Source organism: Antechinus flavipes, chromosome 2 (genome assembly GCF_016432865.1).
Source record: "Antechinus flavipes isolate AdamAnt ecotype Samford, QLD, Australia chromosome 2, AdamAnt_v2, whole genome shotgun sequence".
Classification (NCBI taxonomy): Eukaryota; Metazoa; Chordata; class Mammalia; order Dasyuromorphia; family Dasyuridae; genus Antechinus; species Antechinus flavipes.
Genome location: NC_067399.1, coordinates 502,052,450 through 502,073,969, shown reverse-complemented (window position 1 = coordinate 502,073,969; position 21,520 = coordinate 502,052,450). Strand labels below are relative to the sequence as shown.

Sequence of the window (21,520 nt, the reverse complement as noted above, 5' to 3'; positions counted from 1 at the left end):
GGAAATAAACATAATTTCCCTACCTCATAGCAAGGCATTGACTTTAAACATATCTTAACAAAGAATAACTTTACTTCTACTTCTCCAAGGCTGTCATATACATAAAATGCCAAACTATTCATTTGCTAAATGATAAATGTTCCAAGTAATTTTTTTTTATTTTAGAATACAAATGTATTTACAGTCATACATATACAATCAAATAATATATATCAAAGTTTTGTAAATATCATTTTAGATAAATATTTACAAAGTTAAAGTGACCATTTCCTGGAAGTAGAACACAGTTTGCGAAAATTCTATACACTTTATACTTTTCATTAATATTATTATAGCTTCTTCATTTTACAAAACACCCTAAGGGACTTGCCACTTGTTAATGACTATGGGTAGGGTGGGAGACACTAGAGGGCGCTCATTACTGGAGTTTAGGAGCAATTGGGGAGGAGGATGGTGCAGAAAGGGGAAAAGATGTGGTTGGGTCTCAGGAGAGCTGGGACTGCTGAATCAGGTGAAGTGGTCTCCTAGTTTTCCCAAGGGATTTCACAGCTGTTTGGAAGTGTTTCCAGGGAGGGGGTGAGACTCAAAAGCACTGTTGCCAGTCCCCCTCGTTTCTCTCCCGAGGATAATTCAGATGAGGCTTTGGGGGCAGGAGGAAATTCAGCAGCGTGGACACCTCTTGACCTTACCCCTCCCAAATCTGTTCATACATAGTTGGCCTGATCTACCATAATCCCTTTAGACTTCCAGTTTCTAGTAGTCCAGGTCAGGGGAGAATACAGCCTAACATCAGATCGTTCTGACAATGGACCCTGAAATCCAGTCTTGTCCAGAAAGTCTAATGATCTTAAGCCTGTCTCCTCCCTCCCCGCCCCCCCAGCTTCTACCCAACATCTTTGCCCCAACCAGATCTGGGCCTCATCAGGGAGCAGTTTTAGCAAGTATACTGTTTTTGAACGAAAACCAACTGTTCTCTGCATCTCTGTTTCCTGAGAATAATCTTGAAGGTGGGAAGAAATAGGGGAAGGAAGAGATCTAGTTCAAAGACACCAGAGGCATCCCTTGTTTTGGGAAAGGAGAAATTCCTGATTCCAAACCCACTCCCACCCCCATTTCCATCCCAACCTGCATTGCTTTGGCCTCCAGACTGAATATAAGCCACCGGGAAATCATAGAACGCCCTCTTTATCGCCCCCGCCCCCCCTCCCGCCACCAAGCTGTCCATTTTCGTGGGATCACAACTTTTTAGAGCTGGGGGTTCCGAGGGAAGTGGAACAGATAAGTTTGATTGCGCAAGGCCGCTCCTTTTCGTTCCCTCGCTCATTCCCCCACCCACTTCCTGACCCCCTTCCTGAGAAGGGAAAAGGCTTACAGGTTGGCAATCTGGGGATAGGTAGGTGAGGGGCAGAGGATACAGACTGACTTACGAGGGCCAAAGTGATGTAAGAAGGGCCAAGGTGATGTAAGAAGAAAACATATATGTATATATACTGAGGGCGCTGCCTTCTGCCCCTCCACCCCAAGCTCCCCGGAGAAGGAGGCAGTATGCAAACTATGCAAGCTGAGTGGGAGAAGGGACTTACTCAGCTGCCTTAAAACCAAATCACGAAACCTGCCCCTCCTCTGCACTCCCCTTCCCATTCCAAGAGGTCAGCTTTCACAGATCTCGGGAAGGAAGGAATGGAGAGGATGGGAGGGAATGCTGCGCCGCGATGCCAGTTTCCAATGCCTCCCGCCGCAGGCCAGCCAGGGTATCTCACAGCACCATGGTGGGGATGTGGTGCGCTGCCAGGGAGGTGGGATGGGGCACGGGCAGAGCGGGGGAGTGGGCCTGCAGCGAGGCATTGGGGGGTCGATGGCGGGCGCTCTTCTGGTGCGCCCGCAACCCCGCCAGCTGGGAGTAGGCGCTCTGGCACACCTGGCACTTGTACGGGCGCTCGCCAGTGTGCAGGCGGACGTGGTTGCGGAGGGTAGAGGACTGGCTGAAGCGCCGGTTGCAAAAGCGGCAGACGAAGGGTTTGTCCAGGGTGTGGATGCGCATGTGGGAGCGCAGGTTGCTGCGGGAGTTGAAGCCCCGGTGGCAGATGACGCAGCGCATGCGGCCCGCAGTGTTGGTGGCAGTGTCCACTGGATGAAAGTCCTCTGGCCAGGGCAGCGGGACAAAGAGCGGGGCAAGGAAAGAAGAACGGAGCAGCCGGGTTAGACAGATGGCTTCAGTCACTAAGTAGACTTTAGCCTGCAACTTAGTCTCTTATGTGTAGATAAAATGTAAGCTCCATGAGGCCAGGTAATGGTTGGTGTGCCCAGAGCCTAACAAAATCCCTAATCCAAAGTGGCCTAAATATAGGCTTGTTGAAGCCTGACGAAGAGAAAGAAAACTGCTCCCTTTTCTCTATGGGTACTATAAGACTCAGCTAATAATGTTGGTTAGTTTTACTGAGATGGTTTTTTTTTCTCTGTTTTTCTTTTTTAAAAATTATTTATTACAAGAGGTAATTCTGGGAAGAAGTGGGAGGATAATTTGATAATGACGATGATGTCGACAATAAATATTTTAAAATTTAGACAGTAAAAGCGAATGCTTGTTTATTCATCGATTGATTTGCACTTTAATGTAGACACTGTCATCCTGCCTCAGCTAGAGACTGACCACCTCAAAGGGCTTTGAGTCGTTTCCCCAGGGCCCTGGACTTCTAAGGGATGATGGAGTTGCAAAGAACTGGGGCATTAGCCCTGGGAAACTGGTGTGTGGATACTGTAGGCCTTCAAGTAAATGACCATTTGTCAAAGATGTTGTAAAGGGAAGTTCCTGTTTGGTGCAGGCTGGATTTGGTGGCCTTTGAGATCTCAATCATGTCTGAGATTCTATGACTTTTATGAATTATTTAGAATTACAGAAGGAATCATCATAATGATCTAGTCTAGCTCAGTGCTTTTTTTTTTTTGGACAGGGAAATTCAGGGCCAGAAAAATTTTTTCACAGCACTGTTTCCACCACAAGTCACTGCCTCCCTTGGAGGAGCTACCATCTTAGATGCCAATGAATATTCCAGGTAATTTATACTTTATGTACTTTAGCAGAAGCTAACCATACATAGGTGTTCCCCAAGACTCTATCCTATTATTCTTTTCCTTTATACTATTTTCCTTAATAACAGCACCTTTTGGTGCAATTATTATTTTTCTGAAGATGATTCTAAGATCTATTAGCCTGCCCTAACTTTACATCTGTCCTCCAATCCTGCATTTTCAACTATCTATTGGACATGTTAAACTGTGTATCCCTTAGTCATCTTAGATAGGTCTAAATAGGTCTAAAACTGAACTCATTGTCTTCCCTTCCCCCTCCCCCTGCCACAGCTCCTCCCCATCTCTTCTCCCACTCCTGCCAAACTTTCCCCTCTTCCTAACTTCCTTATTACTACTGAGGACATTACTATGCTTCCAATCATCCAGACTGGAAACCTAAATGTAATCCTCAACTTCTCACTCTCTTTTGTTCCCTATATCAAATCAGCTGTCAAATCTTGTTATTTTAACCTTTATAACATCTTTCTTATGAGCCCCCTTCTCTCCTCTGACACTGAAATCTCAGCTTCTGTAAAGTCCTGCTTCTTAAAGTTCTACTGCAGCAAGAAATCTTTCTCAGTCCTTCCTTAGTGCCTTCCTACGAAACTATCTCCAGCTTATCACATCTATATCTTATTTGTAATTAGCTATTTGAACAGAGTTTCCCTTATTGAACATTGAGTTCCTGGAGAGCAGGAACTGGTTTTGTTTTTTTCTTCTCAATCCTGAGCCCTTAGCACAGTATCTGGCATGTAGTAGTAGATCCTTAACAAATATTTTTTGGCTAACTATCATCCTTGAAAGCTCTGCCTAATTGTCTGGCATCTTGGGGCAGAGTAAATTAAATCTTATTGATCAGCCCCAGCTTGGGGTTACAGGATCAACCAAGCAAAACAAACCCCTATTTGAACCATAGAAACAGTGGAAAATCCATCAAAAGAGACTCCTGATGCTTTCTCGTTTTTTTTTTTTTTGGGGGGGGTGGAAGGATAGGGGGGAAAGAATGAGAAAAGGATGTATCACATAAGCTGTGCAGGAAGAACCATTTGGTTTTCTTTCTTCCTCTCCAATTAGAAACTAATGACTATTAGTGCCCTGAGGTTAAAAAGGAAGCAGATAAATACAAAGGGCCACCTGTAAAGAAAGATAGCCCTGGCTGGTTAAGGACTACCTACCATGTTTGTTCTTCTTCTGTTCTTCTTCCAACCCTGGGACACCAGGAATTCCCAGGAAAGTATTGTGGGAGTTCCCATACCAAACTAGCAGCTCTTGATCCGGAGGAATCATCTGCAGAAAAAAAGAGACCACGAGTAGTTAGGCAATCAGAGGGGGAGAGGAAGATCAAGCTTCTGACTGTATCCCCTCAAATAGGAGAAAGGCTGTTAGATTCAGTCAGAAGACCTAGATTCATATCCCTGTACTAGCTGTGTAGCATTGAGCAACTCACTCTCTGAACCTATTTTCTCCATTTTAAAATGAAGAAGTTGAATTAAGTGATTTCTTAGGTCATTTCTAGTTCTAAATTCTCTGAAAATCTGAACTAGACTCAGAATTTTAATGTGGCCATATCTGTAGTTCTACCACAGTGGCGATTCAGTGTAGCACTCTGGAATTCTCTTCACCTAACCCTTAAATATGTAACATGCAGAGGGAATCTTAGATACTTTTATAAAAAGGATGTCTGAAAAACAGAGGGCTTGTTTTCCTTTCCATGACCTAGAAAACTCCATTTCTGAAAGTTGTGATTGGGAAGCAGGAGGCCCTGTAACAGAATCAATAAAATGGATTTCCAAAGCTTCATCAGCCCAGTACATGAATAATAGGGCATATAATGAAAGAAAATCATCTTCATTCAAACTCTGGCCCAAAAAGAAGGACAGTCCCAAATTGCAATCATCCAGATGTTTCCTAAGACTGCATCGCATGATGTAGATCAAAGTGTTGAGCTTAGGCTGTTTATAGTATTCTCTCATCATTTCTCCTATGTATGAGTTGTTCAACCAGATGTTGAGTTTTTCAACAAATTTTTCTCAAATGTAAAGCCCATATTTAATATTTCTCTCCTCTTAATGAATTCCTGCTCCTCAGACTAGGAACTGAATCCTTATAAATATGTGACCTTGAGCAAATCATTCCATATCGCTGAGACTCAGTTTACTCATTTATATCATGAACATAATAATAAAGTGGAATTAGTCTCTCAAATAAGATTATTATATATAAAGTGCTTTACTGACTTCAAAATATTATGTAAATTTAAGCCATTTATCATCTTTTACAGAGCAAAATATATAGTGGGCTCAATAATATATGAATCTCTTTAACTCTTTCTTTGTCTTTTTTGTTCAATTGCTTTCAAGTTCTCTGTAGCTCTCTCCTCTAGGATCACAGGATTTAGAAACAGAAGGGACTTTAGTAATCATCTAGGTAAATACCTTCATTTTACAAATGGAGAAACTGAGATTCAGAGAGGTACTTGTTGATTGGTTAGTTAATTTTTATCTCTGGCTATAGTGATGGGCATCCTCTATGGATCTCAAGAAAAGCAATGAAATTCACCCTTTCCCTAAGAAAGAACAAAAATTACAAATTCAAGTTCTTTTTGAATTATTGAAAATATATGTGACAAAAAATTTAAGGGGAGGAAATACACTGATACATCATGCAAATGACCTTTTCTTCCCCAGATGCTTGATAAAAGAGCTTCCATTATGAATTAGGCAATCATCAGAGCCTGGGAGTTCATGGCACACAGATTTACTCAATGTAAACAGATGGTCATAGATCTTAAGAAAACTGAAGTGCTCAAGACTGAAACTCAGGAACAATTGACCAAAATGTACACAGCAACACCAGATGTCATTTTTGTCTTAGGATCCCAAATTCACTTTGGTGGCAACAACAACAACAAAATTAAGTCAAGGCCTTGAAAAAATTTATGATTCTTGTGATTGTGCAAAGAAAAAAACACCCCCAAAAGCAGCCTTCCAAGACTTAAGACTATATGAGAAGAACAAATTATCAAGAAAAAAATGAAAAGAGTTCAAAAATAGAATGAAGAAAATCAGGATCATCACAAAGTTCCCAATTGGTACAAGAAAAAAAGTAAGAAGGATGGAAGAAAGAAAGGAAAAAAGAGAAAGAATGGAGAGAAGGAAGAAAAGGAGAGAGGGGAGAGAATGAGGGAGAAAGAAGGAAGGAAGGAAAGAAGGAAGGAACAGAGGAAGGGAGGGAGAAAGGACAGAAAAAGAAGTGTTTTTCCAAATAGAATCATAAGTATAGGAAGACGTTGTCCAAGAGAATAGGGAAAGGATAGTTATGCAACAAGGAAGGGCTGGAGGAATTTTCCACGGGCAGCTCTTTCAGGCTGTGAATAACAAGAAAACCCTGGACTTTACCGATAATCCTAAAAGGTGTGCCAAGCTCTTTATCAATATTTGATCAGTCTCATTGAAGCAGGACTCTTTAACCCATTGGATTTGCAGACTGATTGAGAGAGGAATGAATTATTTTAATCATACCCATAGAATTTGAGAATTTGAGATAAGGGAGTCTGAAAGGCAGATATCCTAGGTCCAAGTACTTTCCTATTAAACAATCTGCCTTAAGGAAAAGGCTGATGTTATGAGAATCTTGTTTCCCAGAACACTGACAATCTTGGATCTGGTCTAGTTGGATAGCTCTGAAGCTGGAAGATTCAGATACTTAGACACCTGAGGATAATGATGGATTTGTCCTATTGCTTAGTTTGGAGAGATGATTTGGGATTAGATAATAATAGCTGGAATTTCTTTAGCACTTCAAGGATGAGATGCATAGCACTTTATATCCATTATCTATTAACTTCTTAACAGCCCTCTGAGGCAGATAATATATGATACCTCTTTTATAGAAGATAAAATCATTGTGACTTCACTAAGGTCACATAAAACAAACCCATGTCTGCCTAATTCCAAGTTTGGCATTCTATTCACTATGCCATCTTCTTCTGTCGCCTTTGATAGCTACCTAGTAGCAAGATGAATGGAGTATCAGAGCCTGGATTTAACCAAAGGCGAAAGGCCAGGCAATCTGGCCAGGAAAAAAAAATTAATTCTGCTTTTACAAAGGGCCTTTAACTTGGGCCTACAAACACTTTAACTAAAGAAGGCAAATAGTTTTGTCCTAGTATGAATCTCCTACACCTTTCTTTCCTAGATATTATCAGACCTTCCTGGAGCAAAGGAGACATTTGTTCTGAAAGTTTTGTATATAGCACTGGAATTAGGAGGGAAATGAAGCCATAGAAGAGATGAGATGATTAACCTCTACTTCCTTCCTATGTCTGAAATTTTAGCAGAGTTGTCTAATGGGGGAGTAGAGGGAGAAGGACAGGTTGGGAGGACAGGGTAAAAGGAGAATGCAGAAAGATAGAGATAGATGGGGAGGAGGGAGAAAAGGAATCAGACAGATGGAGAGAGAGAGACAGAGAGACAGAGAGAGAGGAAGAGGAGAGAAAGAGAGAATGTGATAGAAGAGACCTTAGAAATCATCTAGACCATTTTTTTTTTCATTTTACAGATAAGGAAGGGAAAACACGACTTGCCAAGGTCATGTGGCTGTCAATCTATCAGTCAACAAAGATTGAAATGATAGAACCAGAATTTGAACAAGAGTCCCGTTTTTCATTTCTCCCACTGTAACATGGAACAAAATTTCTCAGCATCTTATTATAACTCAAAATGACATAAAAGCCTTCTCTTTTAATTATTTCTCTCTCAGAAATGATATTCAAGATCTTTATTCTATCATGTATGTGATGTGAACTTACAAATAATTTCATCTTTCTAATTTTTAGATTCCTCATCTATAAAATATGGTATTGGGAATGGGAAGTGGAGAGAGATAAAGAGAGGTCTTTATTTCAGAGACAGAGATGGGTTCCAGGGATCTGTTATTAGTTTACTAGATTCCTTCAGGGCTTCAACTATGAGTGGAGGGGTTTATTTTGGGAAAATTTCCAATTCAATATTAACTCTTTCTGTTTTCATGGAAAGCCACAATATTATCATTGATAACCATGATGATGGCGATATTTTAGATGGCTCCCAGATGAATCTTTTATTTCCTATCTCAATTATATTAGAAGAAATTTTAAGGAAATACGGGATTTATGATATTTAACATCAATCGATCAAACTCAATAACTCAAAGTTACATTATCTTCTAGCATTCTATAATCCTATGTTCAAATATTCCATGTTCTAAGATCCCTTTCTACTCAGCTATTATATAATGTAAACTCCTTTTAGCTTTCAGAGAGCCAACTCCGCTAAGCCAATTCCATTGTTTGAATGCCAAATATACACTTGCCAAAAAAGACTATTTTATGGAGAACTCACACAGAGCAAGTGCTCACAAGGTGACCAGAAAAAGCCATATAAGGATACACTCAAGGTCTCTCTTAAGAATTTTAGAACTGATTGTATGACATGGGAGATACTGGCCTAGACCACCCAGCATGATGTGCCCTTATCAGACAAGGTGCTGTGTTTTATGAGCAAAGCAGACTTGAATAATTTCAGAAAAAACACAGGATGTGCAAAGTTAGACCATCCACCCTAAATGTTCACATGGACTATTCTTATCAGACCAGTAACAAAGCATTCTGAGCTGGTATTAGTCTGATCAACCAGCTGGACACAGTAACAGTAACAGTAATAAAATGCCAGCAATGTATTTGAGAAGGAAGGACAACAACCAACCAACCAACCAACCATATCCTCTAAATAACAATGGTGAGTCCATCCCTGTTGGTCCTGTAGCTAAGAAGGCAAGTCCAAATCCCATAATTTTCCTTGTAAGGTGATTTGTGCTGATCACCTGTTAAAAACATTTTCTCTCTTCTCTCTTCTAAGCTTCCTACCAGCAATCTCTTGCCATTTTACCCAGTGATATAGGACAGATATAATATGTGATGTTCTAAAATATGATAGTTATAATACTGTCTGGCATTTCTAAGACCAAGTATTTGGGCTGAGTATTTAGCTAGGTGTGCTCCAAAGTCAGGAAGGCCCATGGTTCCTAAATGAGACACAGTTCTGTTCTGATGTCTATACATCTGCCTGGATCATTCCCAAGAGGTCTTTATTTCAGAGACAGAGATGGGTTCCAGGGATCTGTTATTAGTTTACTAGATTCCTTCAGGGCTTCAACTATGAGTGGAGGGGTTTATTTTGGGAAAATTTCCAATTCAATATTAACTCTTTCTGTTTTCATGGAAAGCCACAATATTATCATTGATAACCATGATGATGATGGCGATATTTTAGATGGCTCCCAGATGAATCTTTTATTTCCTATCTCAATTATATTAGAAGAAATTTTAAGTAAATATGGGATTTATGATATTTAACATCAATCGATCAATAAGCATTTAGTAAATGCTACCTATGTGCCAGTCACTGTGGATGCAAAGAGAAAGAGAGAGAAAAGATGGAAAACTACTTTTTTCTTTAAGAAGCTTATATTATTTTGGGGATGATGGTAGTGGTGGAGACAACATACTTAAATCAATATCTATAAAATAAATAGAAATAGAAGACCATCTTAGAGAGAAAATATCTAGAAGCCAGGGGCAGTCCTCTGACATTTTGAAAAATACAAATATGCATATGTATATATACACAGGTGGAGGGGGGAGGGTGCATGTGTGTGTGTATATATAGAAAGACAGATGTAAAAGCCAGTAGGAAAAAAAACCAATTACATCACAATTGAGAAGCAATACATTTTTCTCAAAGAAGACATGATCAGTCTTTAGAAAGGAACTGAAAATATCACCTGGAACTGCTTCTGGCCAGGCTTTCAGAAGATAAACAGTATAAAAAAGGAGGATTTTGAGCATATCTCAGAATCAAGGAAGAAGTATCCATAATCCTTCCTGAATGTCTCTCCTCCACTCTGATCACCTATGGTATATTCTAACTGGAGAGATGCATTGATGAGCATTCAGAATTGATATAGGAATTTTTCTTCCTCTTTCCCTCACTGTACATTTCACATAAGGATTTTATTTTCTCAAGCTTAAAGTCATGTCAACACTAGCAAATCTTGTCTGATAAAGAAGAATTCAGCCAAATTCAGAACTCTTCCGTCTTTATCTCAGCATGCCTCTGTTACAAATATAATGTCTGAGATGGTGTTCGTTTGTTATAAAGTGCTATATAAATGTCAGCAATTATTATGATTATCACCATTAAGTAAACACTGTGTCATCTACATATGGTCTACGGAATAAGGACTTCTGATATATCTGAGAGCTTGAATAACTAAAACATGGATGATTTGGATGAATGAGAGTATATTTAACTTTAAAACTTTAAAATTTGAATGCGCATCATTTGTTACTTGATGATTTCTTATGAACATCAGTTGTCCATGAATCATAGCCATCTATATATAGCTGGCTGTGGAAAGTTCTGGGTAAGAGGTTGTTGGATAAGAGAACAAACATCACAGATATCCTGGTGTACATATTTGAATGATGATCGCAGAACTCATATAAAGAAGGGAAAGAAAGGGAGCTAGTGATGATCAGTTCCATTAATAGTGAGCTCAGCAATTACCAAAAAGAAAAGGAAGTGGTAGAGAGGGGAAGAAAATCACTTATGTGATCGGAAAGAGACATGCAGAGAAAGAAAGCAACAAAAAGAGACAAAGAGTAAAGAGAGACAGGCAGACAGAGACAGAAAAAGAGAGATAGAAACAGGAAAAAGGAAGGAGAGAGATTGAGGAAAAAACAACAAAGATATGATTACAGGAATGATTTTCAGGAAAAACTTGTATCTTAAGTCTCAAAATAGAATAATTTATAAATTCTCCTTCAGCTTTCACTTTTAGGTCCAAATGATTTTTCACTTCTTTCAATTACCTAGTTTGTTGGTATATGATATATTCCTATTGGAATAATCCAGAAGTAGAAATTAGAATAATCCAGAAATCAGAGCCTTCAGGGCATTTTTTGTTTGTATTTTTAAAATATCTAAGTATATCATGAAGCTGGAGAAAATTCCCACTAAAGTTATTTTCTGAGGTAAAAATGAGTATGGAAGGGGAAAATGCTGCAAGATTTACTCAGATAATAAAATTCTCTTTTTGGCATCTCACAGAATTTTAGCCTAATTCATTCAGTTGTTTATTATTGGGAACCAGATATTTATATACTGTGAGAATGGGGGGTAGGGCTAGGATTGCATGAATAATCTCACAAAATAGCTTGTATAGATAATGTTGACAGAATTTCTCAGAGATTATATTTAACATATTGAAATGTTGAAAATATAGATGGGCAACAAGTTAAAAAAAAATTGGACTTAAAGATTTTTTCCTTTGCCAGCTTATGTTTAGGCAGCACAAAAAGCCAATTCATTTCAAAGACATCCAGAACAATAACTTGCAAAAAGTCATGTGCAACTAATCATCACATAACAGATAGGTTGTTTGAAGAAGGAAGTTTGGATCTTCTCTCTCTCTCTCTCTCTCTCTCTCTCTCTCTCTCTCTCTCTCTCTCTCTCTCTGTGTGTGTGTGTGTGTGTGTGTGTGTGTAGTCAGAGCTATATACATCCATTTTCTAATATCCAATAGTAGGTTTTCCCATGACAATTATATCTATCCTAACTCAAATCTGCTCAGTTGATTTTGAGAAAATGGCTGCCTTCTCTAATGTCTTAAACTTCTTTTATTAAAGCAAACTCTGGGATATTTAAATTTTTCTTTTTTCCTTGTTTTGCCAGCAATTTGATAAAGAGTAATCCTTGGAGTCAAGAAAATTTGGGGTCATGTCTTTCCTCTCACATATACTCTCAAGGTCTTTCTTAACAACTTTAACATCAATTGAAAGATATGGAAGATATTGTCATGGCAGGCATAGAATGCCCAAATCAAAGAAGGCACTGTTCTCCAAGAGCAAAACAGAATTGCAGTAGCACAGAGGAAAGATGAGATGCACAAATCTAGACACATCTTCATCCCAAATGTTTAAATGGACTATTTGTGCCTAACCTATAATAGAGCCTTTCAAGCTCATATTGGACTGATCAGCGAGTCAAACACACTGTACCTTGATTCTAGCTTCATGGTATCATTGGTCCTCTTCAAGAAGAAAGGACCTACTAGCAATTCCTTTCCATTTTACGCATTGGGATAGGGCTGGTATGATATGTAATATTCTGAAATATGATAGTTATAATACTGTATGGCATTTCTAACACCAAGTATTTGGGCTAAGTATTTAGTATTTAAAGTATTTAAGTATTTAAACAAGAACAGCTGATGTGTGACCATAGATTTTAACTTTAACCAAAAACTTAAACATTTTGCCTCTAGGTAGCTTTCTAAGACTATATACATTCCCCATTTATGTGGTTGGAGGAAATTTCTATTCTGGAAGTTGCCTTACAAATCTTGACCCCACCCCCAAATAACAATCTAAAACAATAAGTACTGCAGAATAAAGTCAAAACAAAAGAATTACACATATTTAACATATATTGGATTACTTGCTATCTAGGGAAGGGGTAGGAAAAGGAAGGGAGAAAAAATTTGGAACACAAGGTTTTGTAAGGATGAATGCTGAAAACTTATCTTTGCATATATTTTGAAACTAAACTTATTTAAGCAAAAAATGAAAAAATAAAGTCAAAATAATAAGCACTGCAAAATAAAATCAAAACAATAGGTACTGATTTGTACAGTGCTATTGAAAAGATAATAATTTGGTGAAATTATATTATTTGTTTCTCTCAATTTTTAGAATTTCAAGTCTCTGGCCAAGAGTAGGAGACTGCAAGCTGATTTCTATTTTTAAATCTTTGAAAAATTAGTCACTCTAATTATTCCTAGTATTAACTTCAGGCTTTGAATTCTTACCTTGGAATCTCCCAGGCTCATTCCTTGGCTCTATTCCACTTTACAGTGCTCTGGCACACACAGTGAAACATACCTAGAGCTGTAAGTTGGCTCTAGGTAGGAATATTTAGATAAGATCCCAGACGCAGTGACAATTTATATTTTTGGTTCTAATTTCCAACTTAAATGTGAAAACATGTTTGTGTTTGTAGTGAAATTTGTGACTAAATAGGAGCTCCTTGTGGGTAAGAATCATATCATATTTCATCTTCCTCAATGCCTTGCACAATGTCAGGAAAATAGCGGGTATAATATACCTGTTGAGTTCAATTGGATTGCATTAAGATATTTCTGAAAGAGAGAGAGTTTAAGGGTCTGTATGTCTGAGTATTCTAATGTAAGTATATATGATGTAAGGGGAACTTTGTAGAAGTGGGAGAAGGGAATGAGAGTATATGTGTCTTGGTATAAAAATATATGAGGGGAACAACTATATGGCATAGTGAATAGAGCACCAGCCCTGGAGTCAGGAGGATCTGAGTTCAAATGTTTCTCAGACACTTAATATTTCCTAGCTGTATGACTCTGGGCAAGTCACTTAACTCCAATTACCTCAAACACACAAAAAAAGGGAAAAAAAGATTAAATAAAAGTATATGAGGGCAGTTAGATGGCACAGTGGATAGAGCACTAGCCCTGGAGCAGAGTTCAAATCTAACCTCAGAAACTTGCTTATTAGCAGTATATTCTGGATAAGTCACTTAAACCTACTTAACTTCCAAAAATAAAACAAAAAGACTTGCAGAAGGTATAAATGTATATGAGGAGTTTAGCCAGTTAGTCATAGTTTATAGAGAACTGGCCTCAGAATCAGAAAGACCTGTGTTCAAGGCCCATCTCTGATACATATTTGTCTGTGTGATCCTGGATAGATCATTTAATCTCTTAGTGCTCCCAGATAATTCTCTAAGACCATATAAATTGCCAAGTAATTACCAAAATGCTTTGGCTTGAAGAATTTCTTTCCTAGGAGCTCCTGATACCAGTAAAATCATAGTTTCCATCCTCCTCCCACCCACTCCCCAAAATTAAAAATCTGTGAAGATATGGGGAAGAAGAAATGAGAGAGGTAAGGGCATGTATGTGTTGGTGAGAGTGAAAATACTGTGAAGATAAGATGAGTAGATACATACTGGGGAGTCAGGATGGGGATTCAAAATTAAAAGAGAAAATTCGTGAATGTCAAGATATAAGAATATTCATGAAGTGAACTTCAAATTGAAGCTAATTTAAGATCATTTGGTGGTGGGGAGAGTCCTCAAATTATACATAGAGATTGCACTGGGTCATCGGCTGGCTAGCAAGTGTTCTCTCAATATCAGATTATCCACCCTCTACTGAGAGTATTTCATACTATCCCTTAGTCTTCACTCAAAACATAGCATTTAAATGGCCCAGTAGTCTTTTCCCTTCTATAAGCTTCAGAGCTGAGGGTCCCAGAAAGAGCTTTTCCCTTAGGTCTCATTGCAATGGTGTTTATCATTCCCTTAAGCCGCCCAGAATCTGTTAGTGGCAAGATCTGTCAAGGGCAAAGGCCAATCCTGTTTCCTCTCTAGGAAATGGGTTTTGAGTGCATTGGTTGGTCAGGAGGGAATATGTTGCCAATTGAGGGAACTGCTGGGTCCTGCTCATGAGGTATCTGGATATGAAAGATTTCTAGGACTATCAGTGACACAGAAGCAATGGCTTTCTTATAGATAAACAAAAACAAACAACTCACACCTTCACTAGTTATAAGCTCTGTAGGAACAAAAATAGAGGCATTTAAATTTTGGAGTCCCCTAGCACCTACCTCCCATAATGTTGTACACTTAAGCACTTAATAAGTGTTTGTTGAACGAATGAATATCATAGCCTGTGGCTTTGGATGCTTCCTAACATAGATTCTAGATGAAATTCTCTTTTTGCATGTCATTCCTGTCATTGCTGGTTTTATTATAATTATTTGACTCTTCTCCTAGACTGGAAACTCTTAGTAGACAGGGATGATGTGTTACTCATCATTTCAATGCTTAGCACAGTGCCCTTCATTGAATAGGGTTTGAATAAATTGTTTTTTTTAATTTTAATTAATATGAATACACAGCTTAATACACTATGAAAAAACAAATGACTCCAAATTCAAAACTCCCTAGTTGTTATTTTTTTTCTAGTCCTCTACATCCCTAAAGGAACATCCTTCAAATTTATCCTGTGGACTACTTGTCTAGAGGGAATAAATATCAGGCATTCCCTTTTGAACTTCCTTTGATCACCATTTTAAAAAAATAAATTATAAAGAAAATTCTTGCTGATTTTCTCTCTTATAAAAGAGAGATTATATTTGGTCTTCTCTTAAAGTACACACATATACATCCAAATATAGGCATGAAGAGCTCTGCTACTCAGAATCCCTAAAGGCACCCCCCATCCCAACACATACACATACACATACACACACACACACACACACATGCATACACATACCCCTTGGGCAGGAAGCTCTGTCACCCCACATCTTCTCACCTCAATTGCCTTGTAGAAGATACTGTTGCCAATTTGTACCACCTCCAGATTTTGCTCTTGCTCATTTCGGGCACATTTGATATAAGTCATCCAACTTCGATGATCTTCTTGGCTTGCGTCAATGAAATATCTAACTGTGCCATCTTCATTGAATACCTGGCATGGGAAGAAAGGAACCCAAGCTAAGAAATAAGAAGCCTGAGAAACAGTGCATTGGAGGCTTGTTGCATATATTACATAGTGGGAAAAGCAAGGGACTTGGAAGTCAGAAGACCTTAATTCAATTCTGGCCTTTCCACTTATGAAGTATGTGACTTCAACTAAGGTATCACCTCTCTGAGCCTCAACTTTCTCATCTGTGAAATGAGGTAAAGTGGACTGCCTCTAATGTCCTTTCCTGATCAACCATACTGTGATTCCATAACTGCTAAATGAACAAAGCCAGTGGTGATGGTTCATACATATCTTGAAGCTGAAAAAAACTTCAGAAAGCATTTTGCCCGATTTATATATGAATAGGAATCCTCTTCACAACACCTCCAACAGGTAGTCATCCAACTTCTACTTCAAGACCTGCAGAGATGGGAAATTCACTATTTTTTAAGATAGCTAGCTTGTGGACATCTCTAATAGAATTGTTTCCTTATAAAGCTATAACCCAACTCTCTTCAACTTTCATCTACTTTCTTGGTTTTCTCTAGACTAAAGTAGAACAAGACTAACTCCTCTTCCTCCTTTCCAAAATAATCAGTGGGCAGTTTCCACGAGTTTAGAGAAGTAAAGCCTCTGAGTTCTCTTCCAGGCTTTATTATAGACTTTCTAAGAGAGCTTGGTTCCAGATACCTATCTTTGCTTCTCTGTGAAACGGAGAAGAGTAATTTTAATCTCCTTTCTTAAGATGCTCTAAAATGTTCAATAGTAATTTCTTGGTTGCTACTATGTAGCCTTGCCTCCCCCTGTGTAGGAAGTGGAGAAGGAAAAAAAGAAACTTTCCCTTTCTGCTGCCAATCCTGGTTTTTAATTCTAGCTGCTCCTTCTGAAAACTAGAAGCTTCCTTAATTCATCTGATTTGGACAGGTTGAATAGTGTTTTGGGCCAGCAATCTAGAGAAGAAACTTCATCACCCTGGGAGAAAGAGATCTAGAAAATAAAGTACCCATAAAGCAAGTGGTTTTCCTAGACAGATCTCATTCAATTTAAGAATGTGATGAAAAATCCAGGAGGCTCCATGATGAAAAGGCCTAGGATGGCTTTCTTTGACTACACATTTGTCACTAACTGTGTACCATGTACATCTATATAAATTTGGAGAGAGAACACAGATTGTCAGAACCAGAAGGGATCTTAGCATATAAAATGCCAGAGATAAAAGAGACCTTAAGAACACAATGTTAGAGTTGGAAGAAACCTAAGAAATAATCTAGTGCAATTTCCTCATTTTATAGATGAAGAACATGAGGCCCAGAGAGAGAAAATTATTTGTCTCAAGGTCATCCAGTTAGTAGTAGACTAGATCTAGAATTTAGGTCTTCAGACTCCTCCAAAGGAGTGTGTGTGTGTGTGTGTGTGTGTGTGTGTGTGTGACATTTAAAGCCACAGATTCACTTGGTTCCTCAATACCTCTATGTACATCTTTCCCTGGCTTTTAGTACAATTTTGTCTTTAGGCCTGTGGAAGAAGAAGAGGGAGAGGCTGAAGTGACAGATCTTTTGTTTCAGAGAAGGCAGGTTTTATGGATTTTCCAAAAAAGATGGAGATGAGCTCAGTCTGAGGTGTGTCCTTGAAGGGGGTGGAGAAAGGAGGAAAGTTTAGTGAGTTATTGACCTCATGGTTATGTCCTCTTTGCTCCCCTCCATTCCCATTAAGGCTACCTGTTACATGTTTATAAAATAGCAGAAGTTAAAGTGGAGAATGGTAATTTTTGAATCAGTTTTTGCTTACACTGAACTGGGCAGGTGGAGTACTGTATGCATTTCTCACCATTAATTTGAAGGACACCCATTGCTCTCCATCTAAGAGGAGAAGAACTAGGAGTCCAGTTTGTAGCACAAAACCTTTTCAGTTCCTGATGGTACCCTGCTCTGGGAAATGACTAACCCTCCAGTTCTGACTTCACAGATACCCTTGCCTTGTAAGAGGATGACTCTGGTAGCAGTTTGGGACTCTTCTTGCAAAGTCCCTGCCCAGGGAGGTAGGTTGCTTGGAGGGCAGAAGCTGGTAGACCTGCTCTCCAGTAGAGCATTGACCCCAGGCCCTCCCCAGGTGAAAACCCTTTCCATTTACCTCCCACATCAAGTTGTTATTCTTGCAGATGTCCACATGCTCCGGAGAAATGACCCTCCCTGTGAAGGGACCCATCTCAGTGCCTGCTTTGATCCAAGTCTTGGAGAAGATACCCAGACCCTCCCCGGGGATGGAGCTCTGAGCGATGATCACTTCAGATGGCAGCACCAGACTCGACAGCTTCTGCACCTCTGCTGGGTGGAGAGAGGAGATGAGCCGGGGCAGTGAAAAGGGAGGATAGCACAGGCTCCCAACACAACTTCCCAGTCCCCTTCCCTCCCCAGACCCCAGCCTTATTTCCTTCATCTCCCCATTGGATTTGCCGAAGGACATAAGAACTAGATTACAGAATGAAGAAACAGAATCGAGATCCTATTCTTAGAGCTCCGGTATAGTCAGGCAAGGAATATTAAGTAAAAAGTAAACCATCTTCCAAAGGGCTGCCTTTTCCTGCACGCAGTTGCAAATAGGAGAGGTTAGGGATCAGGCAGATCTTTGGAAACCACTTTTGGGGGTGCCATAACGGAATTTCAGGACACGAAGAGAGGGAGAAAGACACCTCAGCAGCACTCTCATACAATACACAGCAGCTACCTTTCCCTGGGCGGAGGCTGCCCCATTGCGCACCAGGATTGGGAAGTCCCAACCTGACTAGGCCCGGGTAGGGGTGGGGATGGATGGTGCCGCGGCCTCTTCAGGGTCGATCTTCCAGCCTCAGGCGGACCTGACCCCCGGCTGGGATGGGAGCTGCTAATGCACATTCCGGATCCTACAATGTGTTACAAGGTTCCCCTCTAAGCTACCTGGGAAAAAAATATGAGAGCGTAGAGCCTGAAAAGGGGGGTTAAATGGTGTCTATTTCAGCCCATCCAGCAATTTGTCACGCTGTTAAAGTGATCTGCATTCATTAGGATCAACTAGAAAGAAATTGCTAATTCTAAATTCATTAGCCCTTTAAGAATGCTGTAGCAGTAAATTCGGCCTCACTGCGGAGAAGACTTGTTTAAAAGGGGCCGAGGAATTCCCCTTACAAAATGGGGAGATTAGATGGTTGACATAGTGTGAATGGAACTGGAATTAGTCTTCACGGTAAATTAAGAGAGGAACAGAAATCTTAAAGGGGGGAAAGAGAGGGGGACGCCCAGAAATGCCAGCGAAAGGGAGAGATATTGTTTGCGGGTTGATGAATGAGGAATAAGAACTTGAGACATCTTAAAGAAAAGAAACTTTTTTTCTCTCCCTCTCCCCAACCCTCCCCAGTCTCTCTTCTCCCCCTTTAAAGTTTCTGGGTTTAAGTGGGAACTTTCGCAGGTCAAGCCCAAGTTAACTAAATGAATTTAAAACCCTTCTTTTTGAGTCAACTGCTATTACACGCCTAGTAAGGCCTTAAACGCCAGGGACTTGGGCTCAAAAGGGGCGGGAGCCCGAGGGGGTGGTGGTGGAAGGGAATCAATGGCAGAGTGGGGAGAGAGAGAGGGGAGAGGCGGGGAGAGACGGTGGGACCCGGAGTGAGGAAGTCAATGGAAGAGGAATTCCGAGGATTGTGGATTTTGGAGAGCTCCAAGAGCTGGGTTTTCAGAAAGTTGTTCCCCCTCCCATTCCACCCTCAGCTCCTGCGCCCAAGGACGGCTAGTGTCCCCTTCGCTCCCACCCCACCTCTGAGTGAACTCCGGGACAAAGAGCTGCCTGAGCTGGTTCCCTCGGCTGCCTGGGCTTCTGTGCGTGCGATGGGTTGGGTTGAGGTGGGCTGGGCAAAGCGCCGTCCAAGAGGGCATCGAGGTATGTAGGTATCAGGGCCCGAGCTAGCGGGGACCCTCTAGCTTGAAGCGGGGTGAGGGCGTAGGCGATAGACGTCTAGTCTTAAAACCACCCCGGGGAGCAGGGCCCACTCACCTCCGGAGAAGGACTGCGCCAGGACCTCTGCGGTGAAGGCAGTCTTGGGATTGGCGTGGTGAGACTTTTCTTCGAAGAGCTGTTCTCCCAGCACGTTCCGCCAGCGACCATATAGGAAGCTGTGCAGGATGTCGGAGGTGATCACTTCGGCCAGAGATAGCCCTTGCGGCTTCAGGCCAGTCTTCAGCACCAGGGCTTCCGCGGGGAGCACCGAGCCCATCATGAACCACCCCGTCCTCTCTGGCCACTCGAGACGGCAATGGGCTCGGGGGAGAGCAAGAGAGGGAAGAGCAAGAGAAGAGAAGGAGGAGGAGGAAAAGAAGGAGGTGGAGGAAGAGGAGGAGGAGAAAGAGGAGGGAGGGAGGTGGCCGAGAAAAAAGAGGGCAAGAAAAGAGTGTGTAAGAAAAAATAGCGTCGATAGCCAAGTCTGAGTAAAATATATGATATATAGAGAGAGATATAAATATATATGGAGCTTATCAGTGTTTGGAGATGGGCTTTCAAGCGAGCTTTCGTCTTTTGCTACTCTACACCTAACAGTCTGCCACTTGGCAAATTCTCAGCCCCTTTATAGGAGCCGCAGTGACCCTCCTAATTGGTTATTAATGACCCCCCTGACGTTGTAAGATAGACTTGTTCTACCAGGGAGCGACAAACCTAGAGGGAGAGAGCGAGGAGAGAGGGGGGGGGAGAAGGAGCCCCCTCCTCACCTTCGTCGTTGTCGTCGTCCTCCTCCCTCTCCCCTCTTCCCCCTCCCCTTGTGGGAAGGGCAGAGGGAGAGGCAGGACCACAGGCTAGGTTTATCCCAGCATAGAAATCTGGGAGAGGGGCTGGAGAAAAGAGACTGCTCTTGAAACCTGCTACAAGTCTGCACTTCTTAGTTGAGGCGAGGGAGTGGGGAGGTGGGACTGAGTGGGGGGGGGGCGGCGGGGATGAGAAGTGGGAGATAGGTACAAACGGAGAGGCAAACCGGAAGACAGACAAACAGATAACACACACACTCTTCCTAGGTTGACTGTTGCCTCCGATTGCCCCAGTAGGCATCGGATGACAGAAGTCTATTACCACTATCCAGTCAAAATATTTCTAGTCTCGGGACCTGACAGGGCTAGACAGGGTTGCACTCCCGGGTCTCCCGTTTCTCCTCTCCCCAGCTCATGTCTCAGTTTTGAGAAATTTTGAGAAACTGGGAGCCGGCTGCTTTGTGATCTTAGTTAAGGAGTCTTCCAATCTCAGTTTCCCGACCTGATATAGCCCTATATTCCATTTCCCCTCTTCTTCAGGTTCCCAGCCAGAGTTCAGCTCTCCCAATGCTTCCCTCTGGGGCCGCCGAGGTACAACTCCTCTTTTGGACACTGATCGGGTAGTTCGAATTAAGCGGGCCGCCAGGATCCGAACCTCCGGGGAAACGAAATCCAGGCCTGCAGTCAGTGTGTGGAGCCACAATCGCTGCAAGGCCGTCGGGGGCTATTTCAGCCAAGACGGAGACCTAAGGGCTGGAGGGCTGGGACAAGGAGAAAGCTGTGGACGTTGGCGCCCGAGATCTCACCTGCTTGAGATACTTCTCACCGATTGAATCCCCTTTCCCGACCTATCTCTGCCTTCCAGTTTTGTCGGGGTTATTACACACTAAATCCGGGATGTTTCTTCAGACTCCTCAATCGGATCCAAGCTACAGGGTCGACCTCTGTCCCTTTTCCTTTCAGCCGCGGGCTTGGTCAGAGTCCGAACCAAACCGGACCGGAACAAGCTGGTCTCGCTTCCCTCTCTTCCTCCCTGCCACGGGTCCAGACTGTCGTCCTGGTGATAAGATCCAGGGGAA

At 41.2% G+C, this 21,520-nt stretch overlaps 1 protein-coding gene across 1 annotated transcript; it reads right to left on the bottom strand.

Annotated features, from left to right (window-relative positions):
• Nucleotides 1–1,187: 1,187 nt before the first annotated feature.
• Nucleotides 1,188–20,245, bottom strand: PRDM12 (PR/SET domain 12). Its single transcript, XM_051973914.1, has 5 exons — nt 19,699–20,245; nt 17,806–17,996; nt 15,523–15,678; nt 4,245–4,356; nt 1,188–2,142 (listed from the first exon to the last, which is right to left on the bottom strand). Exons 1-5 carry the CDS (start codon nt 19,919–19,921, stop codon nt 1,757–1,759), a joined length of 1,068 nt encoding a protein of 355 aa, XP_051829874.1. The 5' UTR covers nt 19,922–20,245; the 3' UTR covers nt 1,188–1,756.
• Between the last annotated feature and the right edge of the window lie 1,275 nt (nt 20,246–21,520).